Source organism: Urocitellus parryii, chromosome 6 (assembly GCF_045843805.1).
Source record: "Urocitellus parryii isolate mUroPar1 chromosome 6, mUroPar1.hap1, whole genome shotgun sequence".
Classification (NCBI taxonomy): Eukaryota; Metazoa; Chordata; class Mammalia; order Rodentia; family Sciuridae; genus Urocitellus; species Urocitellus parryii.
Genome location: NC_135536.1, coordinates 73311903 through 73338409, shown reverse-complemented (window position 1 = coordinate 73338409; position 26507 = coordinate 73311903). Strand labels below are relative to the sequence as shown.

Genomic DNA, 26507 nt, shown 5'->3' with positions numbered 1-26507 from the left:
GAAATAATCCATCACTAGTGTGGTAGGTGTATCCATTTACCATCTTTTAGAATCTTTTCTTATTTTTGTCACCATTTATTCTTCTATAAATATCAATAAGTGATGAATATGTATCTATAGATAAAGATACACACACATACAAATTTACCTATAGAAACACCCCTGATAAATACTTACACACACGTGCACAAGCAGATACATCTACTCCGTGTTTCTCTAAGCTGGCTCAAGTCTCTCTCCCAGCTCTAAATGTCCTCTTTATGTGCTTTTTCATAATACTTTCGCCTTCCACCTTGCATTTTTATTTATGTATCTACATTACCTCTTCTAAAACCTGTAATTCCTAAAGCCAAGATCCACTCCTAATTATTCTGGGCATTATTCTAACCACCAAATACTTGGTAAGTGCACCCATGAATGAATAAATAAAAACATAGAATATATGCAAAGCTAAATTCTTTTGTCATCGTGAGCCATTATGTATAATTTTATGAGGGTTGAAGGGTGACTTTACTGAGCAGTTCTGATCGGGGCTAGAAAGGCACCAAGAGAAAAAAAATGGGGAACCAACTCTACAACAATGTTAACTTAATTGTGATGCTACTAATAATTGAATTCCCTATGATAAGAAAGGTTGCCAGAAAAAAATCAGTGAATGTCAGCTTCGAGAGCAGAATTTGTGAACACAGCTTTATGGCAATACATCACAATCTTGATTTTAAATATTTTTGAAACACTGCTGGCCCTGTGAATATTTTTAGCAAATGTGATGAGCACTCCGAGTGGTAAGGAATCTACTGAACTAACTAACCTACAGAGCACATAGGTGCTTAAAGATGAAGCTCCGTCATAAATTCAAAAGAAAGCACAACAATGTCAGGACAAGACAATCAAGTGTCATCGCACAAATCAGTCAATAACCAAAATCACCAGCAATTTTCTGTTTCATAATTGGTCATATGTGTCACTTGAAAATCATGCATAGATGAAAACAAGAAAAAAATATCTGATCCCTTCCTAACATATTGGACAATAAGTATTAAGTGTTTTGTGTTTCCATGTTAACAGAGTTATCAACTTTTAAAATTTAATCCCCATTATTCCCACCAAAACAGACATCTGGAGGTGGGGTATGTCAGAATATAAATCAACATTAAAATCAAAGAATATATTCCACTATACTCTTTCCACATTTTCCCCACTTGTATATCATTTAAGGGGTTCTGTAATTGAAACAGAAGTAAACCAGAAGGCTGGGGATTATAGCTCAGTTGGTTCAGTGTTTGTTTCACATGCCCAAGGCCCTGGGTTCAATCCCCAGCACCAAAAATAAATAAATAAATAAATCAGAAAGCAAAGCTTTTTCAAGAACAAAGTCAAAACTTGTGCCCATTCTCAACATAATTAAACACTCTTAACCTCACACAACAGAATCAAAAGGAACTAGGAACAGTGCAAGTTTATCACACAGTACATGGATTTCAACATTGAATACACAACACAGCCACCAAAGTAAATCTCATAAACTTGGCTTTATAAATAGGACCTCAAGGGGATGGGGTTGTGGCTCAGTGGTAGAGCATTCGCCTAGCATGTGCAAGGCCCTGGGTTCGATCCTCAGCACCATATAAAAATAAAATAAAATAAAGGTATTGTGTCCAACTACAACTAAAATAAATATTAAAATAAATAAATAAATATAGCCTCAAGATGGAATTTTGAGGGGCTGGGGATGTGGCTCAAGCGGTAGCGCGCTCGCCTGGCATGCGCTCGGCACTGGCTTCAATCCTCAGCACCACATACAAATAAAGATGTGTCCGCTAAAAAATAAATATTAAAAAATTCTCTCTCTCTCTCTCTCTCTCTCTCTCTCTCTCTCTCTCTCTTCTCTCTCAAAAAGATGGAATTTTGAAATACTCTTTCACTCATTCATTCTTTCTAGCTTCCAGCTAAGTTGAAAAGTCCCATGAGGACTGATAAAATAACAGAAAAATACTCTGAAAATGAATACTTATTGAGAAGACAAAAAAATGTGTGAATTACAGTGTGGATGAAGGGCAGATTCTCTCATAAAATTACATGGGCTCTTTAGTTTTCTCACCAGAGTTTTACAGAAAATACTGCAGAAACTTCTTCATGCCACTTAAAGAATGTATCTCTGTAGCTGAGCACAGTGGTACACACCTGTAATTCCAGCGGCTTGGGAGGCTGAGATAGGAGGATCACAAATTCAAAGCAATTAGCGAGGGCTTGAGCAACTTAGGAAGACCCCGTCTCAAAATAAAAAATAAAAGGGCTGGGGATGTGGCTCAGTGGTCAAGCACCCCTGGGATCAATTTCCCAGTACCAAAAAAAAAAAAAAAAAAATCCTCTCCCAACTGGTTTCTTCTTAACCAATAAAAGAAAAACACAGCATATTGACTTCATTACCAATTGAAGGCCACCACGATGCCAAAAATACTATTTCAGTCAAATGAATGAAAGCACACTTGTCAATATGACTTTCTCCTGAAATTCCTAAGTTATCAGTAAGAAGAAAGAAAGAGACAGAATGGAGATCCCCAGATAAGGAAGGAGAGAGGTCACCTTTATTTGTTCACCAGAGCTGTTATGATTTGGATCTAGTATGTCCCCCAAAGGCTCACATCCTTTAAGACTTGGTACCCATTGCAGCAATGTCCAGAGGTAAGTTTTTTAGGAAATGACTGGATCCTGAGGGCTTCAACCTCATTGGGGAGATTAAGTCATTTATTTGATGGATTCATAATCTGAACGTATATTAGTGGAGGTGAAAATTGTAGGCAGGTGGGCACGGTTGGTGAGGTAGATTTGGGGATTATATATTGTCCCTGACTCTTCTCTCTCTCTCCCTCTCCCTCACTCTCCCTCTCTTTTTCTCTCTCCTTTCCGGCTGCCATGAGCGGAACAGCTTTACTCTGCCACACCCTTCCACTGTGATGTGCTTTGGAGCCAGCCAACCATGAAGGTACATGCACACACATACACATGAAGAAAGGAAAGTGAATGCTACTGAAGCAGATTAAACAATGAGTGACAGAATAATGATAGTTTTCTGCCCCACCTATGTTGCCTGGATGGAAAAAGTGTCAAAAACATACTCTTTTAAAACCTAAATATAAAGACAGCCAAAACAGTTTGCTAAAGGCAAGAAAAAAAAATGGTCAGAAAAGAAAAAAAAACAAAATTGAAGAATATATTTGGTCTTATATTTATTTAAAAGGCATTTCTTAAAGTTAGCTATGGCTTCTCTGATTCCAAGAATTAAATCTCTTCTTATGTTAAAAAATAATTAATCTCCCAGTAAGTATGAGTCAACTAGTATCAGTCTGTAATAAATGGGACTTTTGAAACAGGGGAGGGAATGGGAATAGTTTGGGATAATCACATGGGCCTCAACACCCAACACTTATACTCACAGAAAGATAGTAAATAGAACCAATCAGACCAAGGAGTCATGGTTTCTGAAACAATCGAATTTCCTCTTCTCTTGTAACAGAACAATAAACAAACCAGAGTCATCCTGAGAGAGTACAATCAAATTCATCTTCCTGTATATTTTTTCAGCACCATGGCGAGCACCAGGTGGTTTTCCCTTTCCAGATATTAAGACAGGGGTGAGGGGGAAGATCAAAGACTTAAGTACAAAACTGAGAAATCTCTGTTTGTACTCCTATCTCCCACACATTCTTAGAAACCTACTACCTGGTGCAAATAGATCCCCATTAGATTTTTCTGAATATTGAATTGTTTGGGTTTTTTGGTTTGGAGTTTGGGGGACTATTTTGTTCTATTTTGCTTTGCTTTTTGCTGTGCTGAGATTCAAACCCAGGAATCTATGCATGCTAGGCAAGCATTCTGCCACTAAGCTACATCCCTGAACCCTGATATCCTTTTTCCTATAGGATTATTGTTAAAATTTTATAGCACAGATGAATTTCCATCTTCCATGGGAGTATACAAAAAAAAAAACAGAACAAATAGATAACCTCTGTTGGATTTCTAATACACAGAAAGTGAAACTTCTTTAAACAAAAGATATTGTTAAGCCCTATTCCACTTGATATTAGTATTAAAATACTTTATAGACAGTTAACAAAAAAAAGAAGAAGAAAGTGTGTTCCAACTATGTTTCAAAAGTAATCTAATGCCTGGTGCACTGGTGACAGCCTGTAATTCCAGCAGCTCGGGAGGCTAAGGCAGTAGAATGGTCTTAGCAAAAGTGAAGCACTATGCAACTCAGTGAGACTGTCTCTACATAAAAATACAAAATAGGACTGGAGATGTGGCTCAGTGGTCCAGTGCCCCTGAGTTCAATCTCTGGTACCCAAAAGAAAAGTAATCTGAAATTTTAAATTGGCATTTTGTCCAGAGAATGACAAGAGAAGGAAATTCAACAAGAGAAGGAAATCAACTTATAGAGAGATTATGCCTAAAAGTTAGTTTATTCATTTATAAACAAATAAATAAATACATATATAAAATTTGTCATTACCCCATTTTGAATAAAAAAATAGAGCACTGATGACATGTTTGTATTTCAAAAATGATTAATAGAGACCTAGTAGAATGCACTTTCCATTGTCTTGAAAATATTTATTCATACAATGAAGTAAAATGTTTCAGGCAAGGTGAAAAATAAACCATTATCCCTTCAAAAATCAAACTACATTTTTGCTGACAAGGTAAAAAACGTGATGAAATATGTACAAGGTGACACACACTTACAGAGGCTGTCTTCAGTGACTAATAAATGTAAAACACACCCAAACCTCTCCCACTCTACCAATTCACAGCACTCAGGTGGGTGTTCCAAAGGCAGAGCACATCTACCTTCAAAAACAGCTGGAAAACTCTTTGGAACCCTGTTATGTGTTGAATTGCACCCCCAAAAAAGATGTGCTCAAGTCCTGACCAGTTATAGCTGTGAACTGACCTTATTTGAAAATAGGGTCTTGGCAGATGTAATCAAGTTAAGATAAGGTCATTAGGGTGGACAGTAATCCAATGACTGATGTTCTTATAAAAACTAGGGAAACTGGAATACAGACCCAGAGAGGAGATGGCTGTGGAAAGAGACAGGGTTATGCTGACACAAGATATGGAACATCTGGAGCTCCCAGAAGCTAGAAGAGACAAGGGCATATCCAACCCTAGAGGTTTTGAAGGGAGCATAGCCCTGCCTATCCCTAGATTCAGGAGTCTCCAGCCTTCAGACCTGCCCAAGAATAAATTTCTGTAATTTTTTAATTTTTTTTTTATTGCAGGGGGGCACATTACTAGGGATTGAACTCGGGGACACTCAACCACTGATCCACATCTCCAGCCCTATTTTTAATTTTATTTAGAGACAGGGTCTCACTGAGTTGCTTAGCGCCTTGCCATTGCTGAGACTGTCTTTGAAACTCGCAATCCTCCTGCCTCAGCCTCCCAAGCCGCTGAGATTACAGGTATGCACTAACACGCCCGGCAATTTCTTTTATTTTAAACCATCCTGTTTGTGCACTTTGTTATGGCAGCCCTGGGAAATTAATCTACCCTTTCAGTCATCATGTTAGAGAGATGGAAAGAAGACAGGGCAGCAGTTATAATTTTTAGACTGATTTGGACTGTTAATTTTATCTAGAGGATAAACAGGACAGTGGATTCAGAAATTTCCACAAAGGTTCTCTGTCCATGGGTGTCTGGTATCTAACAAGGGCATGTCCCCTTCCATATCCCATTGAGAAAAAATACTTCATTCCCTGAAGAAATGTTCCCCTAGTGGGAAGGAAGACATTAAGATAACATATAAAGACATTAATGACATAATAAAACACACATCTTAAATGAAAGACTTCTATGTCCTTTGTCAACACATCACAGAGATTAAAACTTGAAAGGAAACTAAAGATAACTTGACATAAGTAATATTTTGTTCTGGATAAAAATAAACTCTCTTCCTCTGGATATAATCCTACAGTAGATTAAAATGCTTAAGCCCCTTGGGGCTGAGGATGTGGCTCAGTGGTACACTGCTTGCCTAGCTTGCTTGAGGTCCTGGGTTTAATTCCAAGTACAGCAAAAAATAAATGCTTCAAGCAGTCAACACCTCAAACTGTATTTATAATCCTGGACTAAGTGAAAAAAATACCAGTGTACAGTAGGGTTATCTGTTTAAATAAGTGCACTCTCTTCAGCTTTCCAAGCATTAGATTCACCAGCATAAATTAATTGTGACAATATTAATACAGACTAATTAAACATAAATTGCACACCCTGTACACCATTTAGAGAAAATTATGTGCTCTTTCCAAACGTTAAGCCCCACAACGTAGCAGGAAGAATAACTTTTAACCAAAAATGTCTTTCAGAAGCCTTGACAAGGATCATAATTTAGATCAAAAACTGACAAAATATGTTCTCAAAAAGAAGTTGAAATGGAACTGTGTAGAAGAAAAGAACTAAAGCCCCAGGACATCTTAGGCACACCAGGAAAATTCTAACATATTTCAATACAACTGCCATCATCCTACTAAATTTAGAAAATCACTGCAGTTTCACAAGTATAGATTATTCACAAATATAATTTTTCCCTGTGATTTAATGAGCTCTGCCAACTAGAGCTGTCATCTTTAACTCAGGTTAATTTGAGGAAACCTGCTTTTTCCAGATGGCATCAAGGAGAGCAGACAGATATATGACACACTAAAATCAAAGTCAGATGGTATTTATCTTCATGTGGAGTGCAAGAGGCATTAGCCTCTGAGCCCGTTTTGGTCCATTTCTTAACTCAGTATTCTACAGTGGAATTCTCCACGCTTTTCTTAAAGTGTCATATTTCTCTGTGAGCACATTATCAGTATTACCCTGAAAATCTGCAACAAAGTCTCCTGCAAACCTAGCTAAGCCACCTTTCCCACAGTAGATAACACATACATATGTGTCATTACTGCATCAAACATGTGGTTAATTTAGTGCCCTAGAGCTTACTTAACTAGTTTACCTATATGACAGTTCTCTGGGCATTTTACAACTCCAGCCAGGTATTCTTCACCTATCAAAATGCTGATTACAGTCATTACATCACTATGGTTTATATTTCTAATCTTGTGTGGTTGATGTGCTGTGTTCCAACTATCTTTTTCATGCTCAAACCCAAAGTCTTGGAAAGTGTAATTTGGCATGAAGTTCTCAGTCTTAGTACATCAAAAGCCTGCCTATTGGAGAAATAGGAGAATTGTAGTATAGGTCTGGAATGTCCCCCAGTGTCGCATGTACTGCTGGGCGTGGTAGCTTACACCTATATCCCCAGAAAGCTGAGGCAAGAGGATTGCAAGTTTGAGGCCAGCCTAGACAACTCAGTGAGATCTGTCTCAAAATAAAAAATAAAAACAGCCAGGGATGTAGCTCAGTGGTAGAAGCATCCCTGGTTTAAATCCCCAGAGACAAAAAAGAAAAAAAAAAAGTTCATGAATTAAAAGTCTAGTCCCCAACTGCTGGGGCTATTGGGAGGTATTGGAAACTTTAGGAGGTGGGGTCTAGTTGGAGGAATAGGTCACTGTGGCATGTCCTTGAAGGGTGTATCGTGTCCCTCCCCTCCCTCTCTTTTTCTCTTTCTGCTTCACAACTAACAAGAGATAAGCAGCTCTGCTCTGTCATGTGCTCCCCGCCATGATGTTCTCCCTCATCACAGGCCCATAGCAATTTGGCCAAGAGACCTCAGACTGAATCTCTAAAACCATGAGCCAAAATAAACATTTATTTCTCTAAGTGGATTTTCTTGGGAATATTATCACAAAGATAGAAAGCTGACTAATACAAGAATACACTTACCTATGAGGGCATAACCCAGCATCAACAGAACAATGTTGTTAAAAAACCACAGACAGGGGCTGGGGTTGTGGCTCAGTGGTAGAGCACTTGCCTGGCATGTGTGAGGCACTGGGTCCAATTCTCAGCACCACATATAAATAAATGAATAAAGGGTCCATCAACAACTAAAAATAAATAAATAAATAACACATAATCTTTAAAAAATATAGACAATAAAATTTCCATCCAAGGACATTTAGTGAGGAAATTCATCTTTTTCATTTAAACCAAGTATTCTTAATCCTGCCTAAAAATTGGATTCTTCTCAGGTACTCTTTTTAAATGTTGATGCCAGATTCTACCCTATACCAATTTAACCTGAATCACTGTGAGAGAGACTCAAGCATTGACATTTATGAAAAGCCTCCAAGGTAATTCTAATGTTCAACAGCAGTTGTAAATCACTGATGTATACCTGAGATTGTAAACTTGTTCTGTAAAGAGCTATATTTTAAATGTTTTGGGCTTTCTGGGCCACTTAGTCTCTATAACAACTTCTCAATTCTGCTGCCATGATACAAAGTAGCCATAGACAACACATAAATAAATGAGCCTGACTGTGTTCTAATCCAGCCTTACTTATTTATGAATATCAAAATTTGAATTTTATATAACTTTTACATGTCACAAAATATTCTTCTTATTTTGATATTTTTTTCAGTCATTTAAATATTTTTTAAACCATTCTTTGCTTACAGACCATACAAAAGCAGATAACAGGCCAGATTTGGCTAGGCCAGATTTGGCTAGGCCAGAGTCTACCAACTCCTGAGCTGCCCTGCCGACTGAATACACTTCTACTTAATCTTTTCTCAAAAACATTTCCTCAGATTCTCACTCAATCCACCCTGAGAAAGATTCCATTCAAAGCAGGGATACCTTCAGATTCAAGTTGGTCCAGGCCATATGAGGCAGCTGTATTAGTGCCACTCAGGGATGGAACTGTTCTCTCAGATGATGCCTCCAAAGCAGGAAACGTTGGAGAAATGCTGGGCGCTTCCACCATTATTCCAGGGGGTGTCACCAGAGAGCCCAAAACTAGTGCCAGATCCTCACTCGGCCCAGTGACTGTGTCTGTTAGGTCTGCCAAACACAAGAGATAGGACTTGACCCACAAGATGATCATCATGCATTATGGAAAATGTAAACATGTGCTTTCACCTTTTAGGCAAGAAATGATTAACAAAACCAATATCTCACACACAGTAAGTTCAGTATTTAGACCAGCTCCCCCTACCATTTCATGTAAATCCTACTGTCCACAACAAACACCAGGATAATACATTGCCTCAAATCAAAACTTCGTTTTTAAATTTTAAATCTTTCATCTATTCTATTGCAGGATTGTGCACAATCTATTACCAAAGGCAGAAAATTTAACAGAAATGTATTAAGATACATGATTGGATGAATAAACTGATGGATTTCCATGGTGGGATGTTATCCGTCCTTGAAGAAAAGAACTGCAAGAAGAAGATATTAGTCACAGAATATTAAGTAAAAACTGTGAGCCCCAAAAGTTCATCTGTCGAACAATTTTCTCTTATAAAATTAAAAGCAAATTTTTTTTCTAAAAATTATGCTAGATGTGGGGGTGCATACCTGTAATCCCAATAACTCAGGAAGCTGTGGCAAGAGGATCACAAGTTCAGGGCCAGCCTCAGCAATTTAGCAAGACTTTACCTCCAAATGAAAAATAAAAATGGCTGGGTTCAATCCCCAGCACCACAAAAAAAAAAAAAAAAAAAATGCTGGGGATGTAGCTTAATGGTAAAGTGCCTCAGGGTTTAATCCCCAGTACCAAAAATAAATAAATAAACAATTTCTAAGATGTTTAAATGTTTACTTATAGAAGAAAATATAGATGCAATAAAATTGGGGGTGAGGGGAGAGAGTGGGGGCAATTATGAAAACAAGATTCAGGAAGACAGTTATCAGCCAGGAGAAGAACAAGTTGAGATGCAAAGAGTCATGGGGTTCCATGTAGATTATTGTCAAAGCCTTAGTTTTTTCATTTTGTTTTATTTGCTTGCAGGTGGTGGACGAGTAGGAAGTAGGATTAAAATTATTTATTACATTGTTAAAAATAGCGCAATAAATACTTAAAAGTAAGCCTTACTTGGACAAATAATGAGACAGAGATCCATAAATGACAATTTTAAAATAATAATCATTGGGTTAGGGATATAGCTGAGTTGATAGAATGCTTGCCTCGCATACATAAGGCCCTGAGTTCAATCCTCAGCACCATAAAAATAAATAAATAAATAAATAAATAAATAAATAAATAAATAAATAAAATAACTGTTAAAATTTCCAAATGATTCTGATAATCAGCCAGATTTGAAAACTTCATTGCCCTTAAGTGATGAGAGCAGGGGCTGGGGTTGTAGCTCAGCAGTAGAGCGTTCACCTAGCACGTGTGAGGCCCTGGGTTCAGTCCTCAGCACCACATAAAAATAAATAAATAGAGGTACTGTGTCCACCTACAACTAAAAAATAAATATTAAACAAAAAAGAGAGAGAGAGAGAGAGAGCATTTGGGAGCCTGCTATACAGAAAGCACTTTGTACACATTATTTCAAATCTACCAAATAACCTATAAGTAGGCACTATTGAGAAATGAACAAAACAGTTCTTACAGAAGTTAAGAAACTGGCTTGAGTCCACAAAATGCTAGTGACAGTCACACCCAGGTCCTTGCTGTTTTCACTTTCCCTACCCTGGCTCCTAACAGCAGCCTTGTAGAAGAAGGAGACAGTTGTCAAGAGATCCAGCCTTCCAGGGACCCAGAGGTAAGCCACCAGGAGATTTTACTTGGAAATGAGCCCTCTGTATTCTAGGCTGTGCCATCTCTCTGCAAATAAAAAAAGTTCACCCACCTTTCCAGGTGGGGTGTATGCATATATGCTGGTGATAGAGTCAGCTGCCACATTCTGTTCCTTGTCACTTACCTTCTGCAGCAGGGGTAACTTTGGGAGACCAAGGGATGGCTGTGGTTGACACTGTAGTGGCCAGAGGCTCCCATTGTCTGGACAGCTGAGTAACACCAGGTACATCAGAGGCAAGAAGGGGGGACTCCTTGCCTTCCTCAGTCTCTTCACTGTCTCTGGTCACCTGCTCTTGTGTCACCAGGGATAAAGTGGCTTCTGGTTCTTGAGTAGCTGTTGTCATCTCTTGAGTGACGATGTCTTAAAAGGGGAAAAATATTTAAAAATAGGCTAAATTCCCATACCTTAAGCTCACTATGTAATCAATAAATTAGGGAGCAGGGAGACAGATAGCTCTTTCATAATTTGGAAAAATAAAGGAGAATTCATAAATAAAAGACCAATGAATGAATGTTGTCACTGCTGCTGCTTTCAGGAGTTGTGAATCAATTAAAGAAGAGATAGAGAAATTAATGTGAAAAACTACAATAAAATCCAAAACAAAGCAGGAAAATCAACAGCTGTGCTCCCTCCCAGCCACACTGGAATATTAACATAATTGTTTTTTTAAGAAACAAATTATACAGAACTAAGTTATGCTAAAAAAATTCTCAGAAGCATTTGTGTATATTAATTTTCACATTTGCATTTCTGAAGAGGAAAGGGAAGTCAGCCTTTTAAAATAAAGGAATAATATTACAATAACTCATGTTTATTGAGTTTCTATTATGAGCCACACACACAGTAATAAGTGCAAGGTGTGCATTATCTTATGTTTTCCTCCCATTTGTACTAAGGGGAGGTGGATATAACACTATTCTCCGGAAGCTGTAATAACATAGGTCAAAACATGGGCCAGTCAGTTTACCTAGGTCTGAATTCTCACTCAGTCACTTACTAGCTGTGATCCTAATCACATACTTAACATCTCAACCTTGAGTTTACTCAACTGTAAAGTGAGAATAACAACAGTATCTATCTCATAGAGTTGTTACAAAGATTAAATTAGATTTAATCTTTGTAAAAGATTAAATCTTTGTAAAACACAAGAATGTCAAAATGCATAGCATCTTAACAAACAACAAAAAATTATTTATTCAATAAACACCATCTAAATTGCCCCAATTTACAGAACAACCTAAGTTTGAAAAACCTAAGGAAGCTGCCTGCAGTTACACAGCCAGCCCTCTTAACCACTGTGTGAATTATGCCCAAGGAATGAAATGGAGTGGTCACTGCAGAATATTTGTCTTTGCTTTTAGATTCAAAAAGGGAATGAAACAGAGATATAGAATGAGCCTTTATCTGTCACAGGTCCACCTTCTTTACAATGTTGCATTTTCCTTAAATACATAATTAAAGACTATCTATAAGGACAAAGACTTGCCATCTTCTTAGGGAGGGTCTATGCTGGAAATTTCAACTACTTAGCATCTACTTAATTTCTAATTGTCTTAATTTCTTATTGTCTCTTTCTTAAAATACTTGTTCTAAATAAATAGCATATAAACAAGTTCAATAAGTTGTACATGAAAAAACAACATTATAGGTGTAGCCAAAGAAAGTTTTCACTAATGACATCATGCTATAACTCATTACTTTAATTAAAAAAAAATAAACAATTTATTTGCTTTAAAACAGTGTATGCTTTTTGGTAAAAGTCCTTCCTTTCCTTCCAATTTGGACTATTTTTTCTTTTGAATTCTAGATATTTTTACTCTTGATAGAACTGATTATGGAATAAGGGAATTGAGTTAGCTCTTATTTGAGTTTTGAATCTGTTCTGTATACCATTGTTTAAGATTTTTCCTTCTTCTCTCTTTTTCCACTAAGACTGTGCATCTCCTGACAGCCAGGAGTCATTGCCCTTTGGTATCTCCAGCACCTAGGACAATGCTCCGTTTGCCACAAGAAAAACAATAATACAGTTTTGTCAGTTTAAGTAGCATGTGTTCTTCCCATCATCCTCAATTTTGAATTCATAATGAACATTTTGGAGAACATGTAAAAAATACATCTAAAGCCTATGTTCATAATTGTTTTTCATTTTGTTTTGTTTTGTTTTGTTTTATTGTTTTTGTTTTGGGTAATAGAGATTGAACCCAGGGGCACTCAACCACTGAGCCACATCCCCAGCCCATGTTTTCATATATTTTATTTAGAGATAGGGTCTCACTAAGTTGCTTAAGGCCTCACTAAGTTGCAGAGGCCGGCTTTGAACTCATGATCCTCCAGCCTTAGCCTCACAAGCCACCAGGATTACAGGCATTGTAGCACCATGCCTGGCTCTATGTTCATAGTTTTATGGAAGAACAAGAATATCAAAATGCATAGCATCTTAACAAGCAACAACTGCTGAAGAAGAGAACCAGAAATAGGAATGAAATTTTCAACAGTAATAGGAATTTCTCAACATCTCCCACTCTTCCTACTTACTGTAGAGAAAAAAAAGAATATAATACTCACTATAGAATATTTTTTAAACCTTATCTCCTGTTGAACCAGCTGAATCTGAGGACTGACTATAATCCCAAAGTACTCATCTCTTAATCATGTCCAAAACACCAAGGAATCATTGCATACCCTTAAAAAGATAATGTCCTCAGTGGTCTTTGGGCCCTAAAGTGATCGGCATTTGGATTATTTCCTTCAGAAAAAAAAAAACACAATATTCAGAAAACAGGAAAAAATGGTTATTCTATAACTACTGCTGTGTATAATAGCAACTTTCATATTCTCTAACTCTGAGACACCAAGAAAATTAAGGGAATTGACTGTTCCTCTCTCTACAAAGAACACGGAAAAATTGTTTGATTTGGACAAGATAAGCAATCAAATCTAATGATCTCAGTCTGAATGGGTCTCTATATAGCCACTGAACTTATGCTTATTGAACACCTACAATTGGCCAAATATCATGCTCTGCTCTGGGAATAAAAAAAGTTGCCTGTTAAAAGGTTGTAGTTAAGTGAAGTGGTTATAACCAAGGAACATATTCAATAACCAAAATAATCAGATAATTATCAAATCCATTTTACTTTTTAGCCTCTATCTACAGAAGCTAATACAAGACTGGTACATAAGAATCATGGATTCAGTTGCACAATGTATAATCTGGGGCTGACTTAATGCTCCAGAAACATCTTATACATGTTACCGATAATTAAAGTAATGTTCTTGTTCAGTCATATCTAATATCTTCATAGTTATGTGAACCCAACTTTCTTAACATCACTAAAAAGTCTATTTACAAGACATTTTTTGGAAGTTTCTATGAAAACTTATAGTATACCAGTTCTTCCAGTCTTGAAAAAAATGAATTAGAAAAATAAAATTAAATCTTCCTTTTATCACTTATCAAATGATCTATCATTCTAATTAAATCCCAATAACACTTTATAAAACATATTATAAATTTGATATTTTCCACTAATTGAGCTACTTGGCTCAAGTAAAACATCGTACATGTTCAAAAATAATTTGAAATAGCAAATGCATTCGATGCTAAGCTTTTCCTTCCCAACACTATTATCTGACTAATTATACATAATAAAAGAAAAACATTGCCCATCAAAAACAAACATAAGGTTTGTCAGATTGTCATATTCACAGATGAAAAGGCCAAGAAAAAGTAGGAAATGTGGAATCAAGTCAGCAGATGATCAATGTGCCCACACCCCACTTATTTCTGGATGATTTATTTGTGGGTAAACAAAGTCACAGGACTCATATGGTTAAAACCATGAGATAAATACTTACCTAAAGATTTTTTGTAAGAAATATCAGAGATGCAAATACATTTTACAACAATGAGTACATAAATATCTACATTATTACACTATTTAAGTATATAGTTAACATTTTCACATTTTCTTGTATATTTATACATTTCACTGTAAAATGTTGGGAAACTATCCATCTATATCAGGGTTTCTCAATCTCAATGCTATGAATATATTGCCTTGAATGCTTCCTTATTGAGGGTGGGATGGGGGTGCTGTACTAAAGGATGTTTCTGCAACAACTTTGACCTCTATCCGCTAAACGCCAGTAGCAACCCTCAGTTATAAAAACTAAAAAAGTCTCCAAACATTGCTAAATGTCCCATTGGGCAGGAAGTAGGGGTGGGGGGTGGGCAAAGTTATCCCCAGTTATAGACCCCTGGTCTGTCTATATGCAGGGGTTATAGTTTGGTGTAATCTCCACCACATTGATTTGATGTGAATACTTTAGCTATTCATTAAACTTTAATAATCTATTTCTAAATTGCCATTAAAAATAAAACCAGGGCTGGGGTTGTGGCTCAGCAGTAGAACGCTCGCCTAGCACATGCAAGGCCCTGGGTTCTATCCTCAGCACCACAAAAAATAAAATAAAGGTATTGTGTCCAACTACAACAACAAAAATAAATAAATATTTAAAAAAATAAAACCAAATTGAAAGATTGCCAAATTAAACAAAGTTTGTTTGTTTCTTTTTCTTTCTTTCTTTTACCTTTCAATGCATTTCCCAACAGCTGATATGCCTCAGACTCATATTCTGAGATGGACACAGTAGTCTCTGACAAAAACATGGCACTGTTTTCCTTGGTGGATTCCTCGAAACCTCCCATATTTTGGAACATGCGCACAGAGAAAACTTCGGAATCTTCCATCAGACCTATGGGAGTGAAGGAACTTTGATCGATGAAGGTGGGTGACTTCTTCTCCCCCTGCGCTATTAGCAGGGCTGTCCCCATGTCTGTTTCCTCTTCAGACAGCCCCGGAGACACTTCTGCAGCCTCTGTCAAGGGCTGACCCTCTTCCATCCCCTCCTGGCTCTCTGTTTGCAAGGGCTCCATTCTCACCTGAGTGTCTGTATTGTCTTCCAGCATTGGGGTCCGTATCTGGCTTACACTCTCCAGCTTGGTATCATCCCACTCATCACTTAAGATAGAGGCAGCTGGAACAGCTCTGCTGACACTTTCTGTGACTTCTGGGGCTCCCAGCAGGCTATCCGTTTCTGAACCAACACTCAGGGCATACTCAGAAGTCACCAGCAAGTGCTCGGTGGCAGTAGCCTGGGTATGATCAGCCGTCTTCTGCAGGAGCTTCTCCCCATCCAGCAGAAGGCTTCCAGACTCAGCACCAGGAAAAGAAGTGGTTCTCTGATCCATGTCTGCTTCAAATTTCTCTGTCCTTGGATTGGTGGTTAGCATTTCTTTAGCATTCTTAAGGGATGAAGGTGAATCCCCCAGACTAACTCCATCCTGATTTTCAGTTGCAAACAGTTGATGGTTCACATATTTCACAAAACCTGGTGTTGCTTCTGTGGTCCCTTCTGCAATGGGCTGAATGCTGGTACTGCTAAAGGGTTCCTCCTTCTTGCCAGTATTCAGTGAAGCAGTCTCAGTGATAGGGACAGTTAACATGATCTTGGAAAGTCTGCTTTCAGGAGACATTTTCTCCGGCTGGCTGGAACCAAACACTTGGTCACCTGCTGGGACCACTGGTTCAGTGACAATGGAAAGACCAGGGCTGTCAGTCTGCTGGAGTCCAGTTCCTGTGGGATGGGTTTCTTTGTTAAATAAGAGTACTTCTTTGACTGGCACTGCTGATGGTCCTGTTGACACTACCATTTGATCTTCTTCAGAGAACACCAGTTGAGGAGTCTGTTTCGGAGTAATGGAGGTGTTTTCTAGGTCATCTGTGTTCATCCTCTCAGGCTGCCATTCTTCTGCACGAACATGTACCAACTCCCTTCTTTCCATTTTGGGGAAGGCCAGACATTGTGTGGCAAAGTTGAGAAAAAGAAGGCTACAGAAAGCCAGAAAAATGTTCAGTACAATTGGTCTGCTCATAGTGAAAGAGAAATGTGCCTTAAATTGGTAGAGTTGACAATTCCAGTAATTGAGTCCTGCAGAAAAATAAAGCATATCAAACTGTCATATAAATATATTTTGTAAATAAGTCCCTTTAACTTAAACCATAAGTAAAATAATGCTTAACTTCACACACAGAGAAGGTATGTAAGAGAAGGCTGTTCTATTTCTTTGAACCCTTGGGACATGGATAACCCAGTTCATTTTTCCCTGCTGAATTCTGTAGCTCATTTAACTTGAAGCTCCCTAGAAAAAAGTACACACAGTTCAAGTATGAAGTTCATTGTTTCTCAAACACCTACTTGAAATAAACTACCCTTGAAGTCACATTTGCAATGTCTTATCCTAATCTTCTAATAATCATGTAGTCAAATGACTCAGAAACAGCAATATGTCCAGGATGTATAAAGTAGATGTTACACATTCATTCATAGAAATTTTTAAGTGTTGCCCTTGTTGGAATGTTTGTGTCTCCCACCTCAAATTATTATGGTGAAATCTAATCATCTTTGGGAAGTCCTAAGATCATGAAGACAGCCCTGATGAATGGCCCTGGTGCCACTACAAAAGAGTCTCCAGTCACCCCCTCACCTCTTCCCCCATGTGAAAACACATGAAAAGGTACCTTCAATGGGCCAGTCCCTCTACCTGGACATCAAACCTGCTGGTGCTTTGATCTTGAACTTCACAGCCTCCCAAACTATGAGAAATCAGTTTGGGGCTTGGGGTTTTGTTTTGATGCTGGGAATTGAATATAAGTTCCCCAGCTTACGGTATTTTGTTATAGCAGTACAAATGGGCTAAGACAAGTATGTTTTAAAACCTGTAAAATATCATCATAAAAAGCTGGATATTAGTTGCTTTCAAGAATTTAAAGAAACATTTAGATGACTTTCAATTAAAATACCCTTAAAATGCTAAATCATTTCTTGTTCTCTGAAACAACTATAAAAATTATGGCAAAAACTTCATATTTCAAAATTTGTAAGGCAGAAAAAAATACAATAAATAAGCAATATAAATAAACGTATTTTTAGAAAAAAATACATTTTAAAATTAGCCATCTTACTGAATAACCATTACTGCAAGATTTACTGTATTCTTTCAAATAAACTATTCATATTCTTGCTACAACTAAAACTATCTTCAAACTGCTAATTTCCCCCCAAAACCAAGGGTTCTCATTCTTGTCATCTATTTTTGCTGAGTAGGGCCCCTTCTCTTCCCATCATTGGAAAATTCTCAAATGTTGATCCCCCAGCTGACAAAAAGGAAAAAAGAAAAAAAAAAAAAAAACCTCAAAGATACTGCAGGTTTTCTAGAAAAGTAAACCTAAGAATTGAAATTCTGAAGTAAATACCTTGTCTTTACAAAAGCTACACTTTCCCTTCTTTCATGTCTAATCATTAAACTCTCTAAGTTAAGCTCATGATGTGCACTTGTGAAAGACATTCACATTTTCATGGGCCTTTTCCCCTTTAGAATTTCAAAGCTTTCTCACGTTATCCCATTTAGTCTGAAAGGTCCTTTTAAGACGGAAAAAAGGTCAAGTGCTCAGGGCATGATCTAGACAGCAAAGACCAAAAGAAGGCTGAATTTATATATATATGAGAAAAAAGGAATCCATGAATTCAGAGCTGAGCTTCCGCAACCACCTGAATAGCCATCTGGGAGCCCCAGGTCTTCTAGCACCAACAAGCTTTCTTGAGAGATCTTTAGCCAGAACCACCCAGCTAAGCTACTCTCAAATTCCTGATGCACAGAAATGGTATGAAAGGATGAAGAGTTGTTGCTTATGTCACTAAATTTGGGGATGGTCTGCCATACAGAAATCTTGAATCCAGTGTTTGGGGGAAATATGGGAAAAGAATGGTGTCATGAGTTGTCATGGCGCCACATGAAATAAAAGGAAAAGCTTATCAAGGATCATAAAGTCAACAATAAAAGAAAATTGAAGCCAGAGGTGACTAGGAGAAACAGAATCCAGAGGTGGTGAGAAGGATGCTGTTTCTCCAGAGATAGAATAGGGGTTTGAAACAATTTTACTTTATATACAGGTAGCTAGGATTTTTTTTTTTTTTTTTTGGCATGGGGGATTGAACCCAGAGGATTTTTTCTTTTAACCACTGAATCACATTCCCAGCCCTTTGTATTTTTTTATTTTGAAATAGGGTCTCACTAATTTGCTTAGACTTTCTCTAAATTGCTGAGGTTGGCCTCGAACTTCAATCTCTGTGCCTCAGCCTCCCAAACCGCTGTGATTACAGACATGCACCCCGATGCCCAGTGCTAGTATCATTTTAAAAGGAGAAAATATGGGAAAAAATAATTGAGAAAGAAGGAATAGCATGTGCCAAGGCAAGTCAGTATATTTTAGATGAGCCAGAAGGCATCTCAGTTCATAGTCAGGTAACAGATCTCTGTAGTGTTTGGCGTACTGCCTTTACTTTTCTTCCTTAAAAGGAAAACATTTGAGAGAGCTGTGAAGCATGTGTGTTCACAGCAAAGGAAACCTACACCTTTGAATGTCTGTACAGACAAGTTGAACTATGGAACTGTACAGTCCATTTCAATCCGGCACAGTGACGCACACCTGTAATCCCAGCTACTTGATGGCAAGTTCAAGACCAGCCTGGGTGATTTAGCAAAAGCCTCAGCAACTTAGTGGGTCCTGTCTCAAAATAAAAAATACAAAGGCCTAGGGATACAAATAAGTGGTAAAGTGCCCATAGATTCAATCCCATTACCAAAAAAAAAAAAAAATCTCTCTAGTTAATTTTAGCTCTATTGAGACATCTTTTTGTTTCTGAACAAATACTTTGCTCATTCAATAAAATCTTGCTAAACATCCCAAAACATCACAGGTGTGGACTAAAAGTTTGTTCAACATGATCCTGGGATTCTGTATAAAAACCTGAAAAGGGAGCTGGGGTTGTGGCTCAGTGGTAGAGCGCTTGCCTAGCATGTATGAGACACTGGGTTCGATTCTCAGCATGGCATATAAATAAATAAAATAAAGATCCATTGACAGCTAAATAATATTTTTAAAAAACTGAAAAAAACCAGACCATCATGAAGTTTAGATGAACATAGACTGGCATCAGAACAATGATTTCTGAATTTTAGCCTTCTTGTTTTAAAAACTTGCCATATGTGATCCTGGACAAGTAACTTCAGCTTCTCCTCTAAAAACAACCAGGAGCTAAGCAAAAAAATCTTTGAAACCTCCTCTACCTTCATGATTCTATTTTCATAGCTATATGACATAAAATGGAAATACAAATATTTCCCCAATTCTGCCATCCAGGAGGTAAGACAACCACATGACTGAGCAGGTGGTGCACATTTTATGTTTTGCAGTCATATGGGCTGAGAGAAGAATTTTATGAATAAATCAGATTGAGGGGAAAGGGAACAAAGAATAAGCTTGAATATAGCCCCAATTGCCTTTCCAGAAGAGAATTTTTCTTCAAGGTCTTATTGTCATCTGCATCTTGAGTTTCAGGAGTTTCGTGTAAAGGGAATTCTGCCATGGCTCTAAAAGACTTTCCTTCTGTGATTAAATGCCGGCCACCTGCTTTCTAAATCCAATTACAGCGGAAAAAGTGAGGGTGAACCACAAGCCTTTTCTAGCTATGTATTGAGGCCATATGCTGCTTCTCCCCACTATTCAAAGCATTGCCTGAACTTTAAAAGGAGAAAAGACAGCCTGTAGGAACGGCAGAAAGAGACACATCTGCAACTCAGATAAATTGGCAGATGACCTTCAAGCTCCAGGTCTTTCTTCATCTTTCGAGGCCCAGTGCAAGTTCACCTAGCCACTCTCACGAGTTCGGAATCCCACAATAGAAACTGCATGACATTAGAAAACAAATAGGAAAAGAATGAGCATTGTCAATTCAGTGACAATAAACCTCAACCTAAATAACCATCTGCAACCATATTTTTCTTTTTTGCAGAATGCTTAAACCTTATGTGGCCAAGTGCCCAGCACAGAGGAAATGCTTAGTAAATATTGGCTGAACAAACAGATGAATGTCTAGAGCCTGCTTCGCTGCGAGAGGTGGAAAGAAGGAAGATTTCATTGCTTATTTGAATTCTGTGTCTTAAATTAACTTAGTCATAAGAATATTTAACAAGCAAACAAAAAGAACACTTTTCTTTCTTTTCCTTCATGCTGTGTCTTTGGATGCTGCTTTCTCTTCCCTCTCTCTGTCAAGGCAAATTAATTCATATAAATAAACTCAAACCAAGTTTCTGATAGTGGATATTAGCTTCAAATAGCTTTTAAAAGCATCCCCTTCAGAGCAAGTCAGTAGCACTGTGTCTGTCATTCACTATCAAGGTATCCTAATGGCTTGGCAGGCCTTGAACAATTTATTGCATTTTGCCACCAGTGGGCAGATAAGCTCTCTGTCAAGCGTTATCTTTGACAATCTTAAACAGATACAGTCCAGAGTCTGTTTCTTTGTCAAGTCCAGGCATATTCAAGTTTCAAAGACAAATGAAAGACGACATAAAAAAAAAATACAGTTTTAGTCTTGGACATATTCAGATTTTCTAAATACTTGATCAGTGTTTTTCCAACTGAAATGGATAACGCTATATCAGTGTACTACCAAACTGAAGACACAAAGGGGAAAACAGCATGTTGAACCATTCTCATCACTGATGACAAAGCTACTCTCTCCAAGGTAAACAGAGTTTCATGTATAATATATAAGGCACATGAATACTGCCTTAAGGGTTCTCAGGATGCAGGAGGGCTGTACAGTAAACTGGTGACAATCTGCTTTTCCTTTCTTATGATAAAACAAATATTGTAAATAGCTGCTGTGGGGTGAGGAAAGATACCTAATCTGATTTTCATTGCTAGGAAAGATAGTAGGGATGAATGCAAGCTTTGCTACCTTCAAATATTTGAGGCCATCTTCTCCTTCTCCACGCAATTCAAAGCAAAGCCTGAACTGTAAAAGAACTAGAAAAGACAGTCTGTAGGGACAGCAGTAGAAACACATCTACAACTCTGATATACCGACAGATGACCTTCAAGTTCCAGCTCTTTCTTCTTCTTTCAGAGACAGCATCGACTTGAATGCCACCTCAAACATAACCATCTTCTTCATCTGAACCTTGATGTCAGCTTGAACTCCTCTTTTACATTTTCGATTCACAACTTCTGTGAGTCCTTCCCCCATAATGTCTCTTGGAATCATCCCTTCGAGTCACCTCATTGGATTGTCATTAACTTAATTGTATCTTAATGGGTGACCGTGTCCACACTCTCTCCTCTCTTACCCATTTTATACAGTCCAGATGGTTTATTCTTCAGAATAAAAATGACAATAATCAATCAAAATGACTACGCTTTGACAGATGCCATGGGCCAAGTGTTAGACCTGACTATGAAAATCATTTAATTCTTACAACAACCTGATAAGGTAGGTACTACCATGATCCCCCATTTTTTTAGATGGTAAATCTACAGGCACAGAGCATAATTCACTTAAGTGATAGCGTCTATTTTTGTTCTTTTGGATTCCGTCAGACTTCAAGGTCCCTGCTTTTACCACCTCAATTTGTTGCCTTCCCAAAACACATCATATAATATCCCCAAACTTACAATTCCCAAATACCATATCTATTAAATAAATTTCACACCACCAGTGCCAAGTACAAGTACCATCCCCAGCCAGGTACAGTCCCCTCTTAAATGCCACACTCAGTTCAGGCTCCTAAACTTTGCTCATACCACTACATTAGCCCCAACACCCCTTTTTCTTCTTTACCTCGAATATGCAAACCCTTGCCCCCAACAGAACTGCTGTCACAAAAATGCCTGGTGCATTCTCTTCCCACCTTCTCCCTGCTCCTCTACCACAAATCATCAAGTCTTGTCACCTCAATTAAGATTGTGTTCCTTCCACATAAACACCCGTCTCTGAGCTTCCTCTGTTAGCCCTATAATTATTAACAATGGTAGGTAGAGAGAGGAGGTATTCAATAAATATTTGCTGGACTAGTGAATATAAATAATCATTAAAGGATGGGAAAACAAGTGTTTTATGGTAAGACTGTCAATAACATTTCATGGTCTAACCTTTTATAACTGTTTCGTTCAACACATGATTGATTTTGGTTATTTACTGAATGTGTCATTTTAATAACAGCAATAATTGGTATATTCTAATTTTCTGCTGTATTTTAGGTTTTCAGAGTTTACTTCTCTCTCACACACACACACACAACACACACACACACACACACACACACACACACAATAGATCAGCAGTCTCAGGCAACAAGTCTCAGAGCTTCAGATGAACTTGCTTTTCAATTACCACCATACCTTTCAAAACCCAATCAGAGATTCTTTGATGAGCAAAAAGAACACTCCTCTCCTTGGCTGGTGTCTTAATAATCTTTCCCATGTGTCCTTTTCTTGATTCTCAATGATCCCTTTGTCACTGCCGTATCTTGTCTTGTTTTAATCCTAAGATTCTCATTGCCAATACTAGTCCATTTGTCTAAACCTGAACTTATCAAGACTGTAAACCCTATAAACCCAGCTGTGGCACATGGCATTAAGACACCGCTCTCTGATTCACCATGCTATTGACAACTGTCACTGGTCTATTATAATGGCTCTAAGATCTGGGCTGCAACCATCCTTCACTATAAATTAAATAGCTGGAATGACAGATGATCCTTTCAGCAGCATTTTCCATCACAGTGGAAGAGGGAAAATGGAGTAACCACAAAGAAAATATGGTCCCCCAGGAGGAAAGCAGAGAAGTATGCTTGGTTCAACACCAACAAAGTGCTTTCCCCTCCCTACAGATCACAGCTAAGTTCTCCATATTGTGCCCACCAGCTTTAGTCTCTATAGTTTAACTATGTAAATAAATGAAGGTGTCCATGCTTAATCACCCTTACAACATTATCCTCTCTGTGTCAAAAGAAGCAGGACTTGAAGGTATTAAAAAAAATAGGCTTCAAGTTCCAGCTCTACCTTAGGCAAATCACTAAAGCTCAATTTTCTTGTGACAAAAATAGAGATAATAATGCTCATGCTAAACAATAATAATAATGCTCATTCTATTTTCTTCAAAGAGTTAAGGGCAAAACAAAAAAAAATGAGAATAGACATGAAAGCAGTTTGAAAAAATAAGTATGCAATATTAACCATGTTACTGTGGTGCTGATATGCATGTCCCTCAAAATACAGAAATGTGAGCATAACATAAAATGTGACTCCATAACATCAGTCCCAAATGGAATATCCATTTTTCCACTAGATATTTCCACAGAGCTTCCCTTTTTAGCTTTTCACATAGATGAAGTGACCTAAGAGTCTTTGGTGTCTACAGAATCCTGTCCTGATTGAGATTGATCAGTAAACTGCTATCTATCCACCACAGAGTTCTTTTCAATGACCCAATTTGACACATTATTTTTGTTCTTTGTGGTTCACAAACCTCATTTGCTTGGCAAGATCTCTAAGCACTAGTTGGCATTTAAAGGGAAGCTGAAACTAGATTCATATACTTTTCTTATAATTTCCAAGTAAACACAATATAGAAAAAAATAGAATTGACCAACATGTTAGAGAATGAATTTTTATCTTATAGATTAAACTCAGATGTCCTCTCATCAGCCTGCTTACTTATATGAAAATAAATAAAATTTGATTAACAAAAAATATAATGCCATACACAACTTTTCAAGCAAACATCTTCTGAATAAAGAGTGAAGGACACCTTTAAAGAGTAAAATTTTCCCATAACATACAAGCCCAGATTTTTCATTTTGGTTCTGTAATACCAAATTATGATACTACAAAAATCTATCAGGAAACACGGGGAATACATGGTAAGAAGCCTTCCCTGAAAACAAAGACAAATCCACGTCTCCCTAATTGGCTCTGTTGCTGTAGCTACCTTAGACTTGCTGAGCCTTGGGAGTTTTGTGTATTAAAAAAAAAAAAAAAAAAAAAGCAATCAATATCAAGTCTGCTTCATGAGAGCTTGGCTTATTATTACGGCAAATATAACAAACCCTACTTTAATCAGAAGAGCAAGTCTGGCTACCCTTAAATGTCTACTAGGTTTAAAAAATAGTGCAATATTCTGATACTGTGAACCCTCACTGGTTTTGAGTCTTTTGATAGATGTTCAAGTAGGGTTCTGCCGGCAAGTGTGTAAAAAGAAGCCAGCCAGTGACTTGAAGATGCTTGGCTGAAGGAGACTCCTAGCAGCCCAACAGTCTCACTTATGATCAAGGAAATCCACAAAAAGAAGGGGGAGGCATGCAAATTCTACCACGCAACTTGCTCCTCAGAGAAGAATCCTTCAGAGCAGTTCTATGAATGGTTTTGTGAGCCACTCCTCATTCCCCGATACATTTCAAACTAAAACTTCCAAAGAAAGAAGGCAGACACTTTAAAGCAACCTTCTCTGTTTTCTTGCACATTTGTTCTGCACTGAAATTAGGTACCAAGATCCCTACAGATGCTAAGAGTCGGCTTGGAAATGCAAAAAGAGTTTCTCATCTTGGAGAACCCCAAACTCTAGAGGGTCCTATGTTTGACTGCTTTCTTCGCTAACCAGTGTTCTACATGTTTGGAATCTGTACAGGTCAGGTCCTGTAAGTGACCTAGACGCACATGTGATATCTGGTCATCTCCGGGCAGCACCTCTCAACCATTCCAGAGTCTCAAGAGGCAGAGACTCCTCTCCTCCAAGTCTAACCCTCCGGCCCCCTTTTTAATTAAGTAACCTTTCCAGGGAGCATCCTCCAGCCGTGTACTAACGGAGGATCGGTGGTGATTGAGCAAGGAAGCTCCATGACATCCCTGCACTAAACACTCAACTGTTTGTTTTCTGCAAAGTGGCAGGGCATATTTCACATTTCGGTGGCCACCACAGCCCCCAATCCTTCCTCGAGTTGGGCTCTGAGTGGCACAGGCTACACTGAGATCGATGCTTTGAAAGGCGTAAACCGTAGTCTTCGAGAACTTCCAACGAGGTAGAATTGCAAGGGGAGGGAGAGAGAGAGAGAGAAGAGGGGGAAAGCCCACACAAAAGCAGCCAGTCTGTAAGCTCCGCCAGCACAAAGGCCCGTTCGCTGGTGCGCAGCCGGGAGGCTGGGCTGGAGCTAGGAGTGCGGTGAGTCCTCCGAGGCCTGCACGCCGCGCCCAAAGCACTTGGAGCTGCCCCCTAGCACCCAGTGCCCCGGCACCGCGTTCCGGCAGGGGCGCAGGGCGCACGCCTGGCGCGCCTCGGCAGCACAACTCCCGGGGCTACACCGCTCCCAGAGCGACCCCGCGCCGCCCCAGGCTCCGGTTCAGCTCGATCCCTGCCCCGGCGCCACGTCTGCAGTCGCGGCTTCCCGAGTGGTACGAGCCGGGCCCGTCCTCACCTGTGCGCTTTCAGCCAAGCAGCGCGCGGAGGAGAGCGGCGGCGCTGGCGCTCTGCATCCCCGCCGCGGCCCCTGCAGCGGCGGCGACTCCCTCCGCTGTCTGGGACGCCAGGGGGAGGGCGTTTCGCTTCGTTGCTTATTCATAAGGCCGCGGCTACGGCTGGGGATTGGGCGGCGGATAGGTGTGCCCGCCCCAGCTCTGCTAGCTGTGACACCCGATGCTGTCGCCCCACGCCCCTCCGGAGCCCACTTCCCCGCCTCCGTTCCCTCGCGGGGGCGGCTCGGGCTCTGCTCCCGGCGCCAGGACTCCTCCGGAGACCCCTTACCCAGGCTGCGAACGGGCTTCTCCAGGTACCTACAGGAAAAAACACAACATTTTCTCAAGAACCCGAATTTCTCTGGCCCTTGATTAAGGCAAGAGGCGC

The 26507-nt window shown here is 38.9% G+C and overlaps 1 protein-coding gene and 1 pseudogene across 1 annotated transcript in view; one reads left to right on the top strand and one right to left on the bottom strand.

The window, feature by feature from the left end:
• Armh4 (armadillo like helical domain containing 4) overlaps positions 1 to 26145 on the bottom strand; it is a 115282-nt gene extending 89137 nt beyond the window's left edge. Inside the window, exons 1-4 of the mRNA XM_026384130.2 lie at positions 26083 to 26145; positions 15297 to 16697; positions 10827 to 11063; positions 8752 to 8955 (exon numbers count right to left, since the gene is read on the bottom strand). Coding sequence (XP_026239915.2) covers positions 8752 to 8955; positions 10827 to 11063; positions 15297 to 16641 — 1786 coding nt within the window. The 5' untranslated portion in view covers positions 16642 to 16697; positions 26083 to 26145. The remainder of the gene's footprint in view (positions 1 to 8751; positions 8956 to 10826; positions 11064 to 15296; positions 16698 to 26082) is intronic.
• Positions 20226 to 26507, top strand: part of LOC113179483 (hippocampus abundant transcript-like protein 1) — a 45514-nt pseudogene continuing 39232 nt past the window's right edge.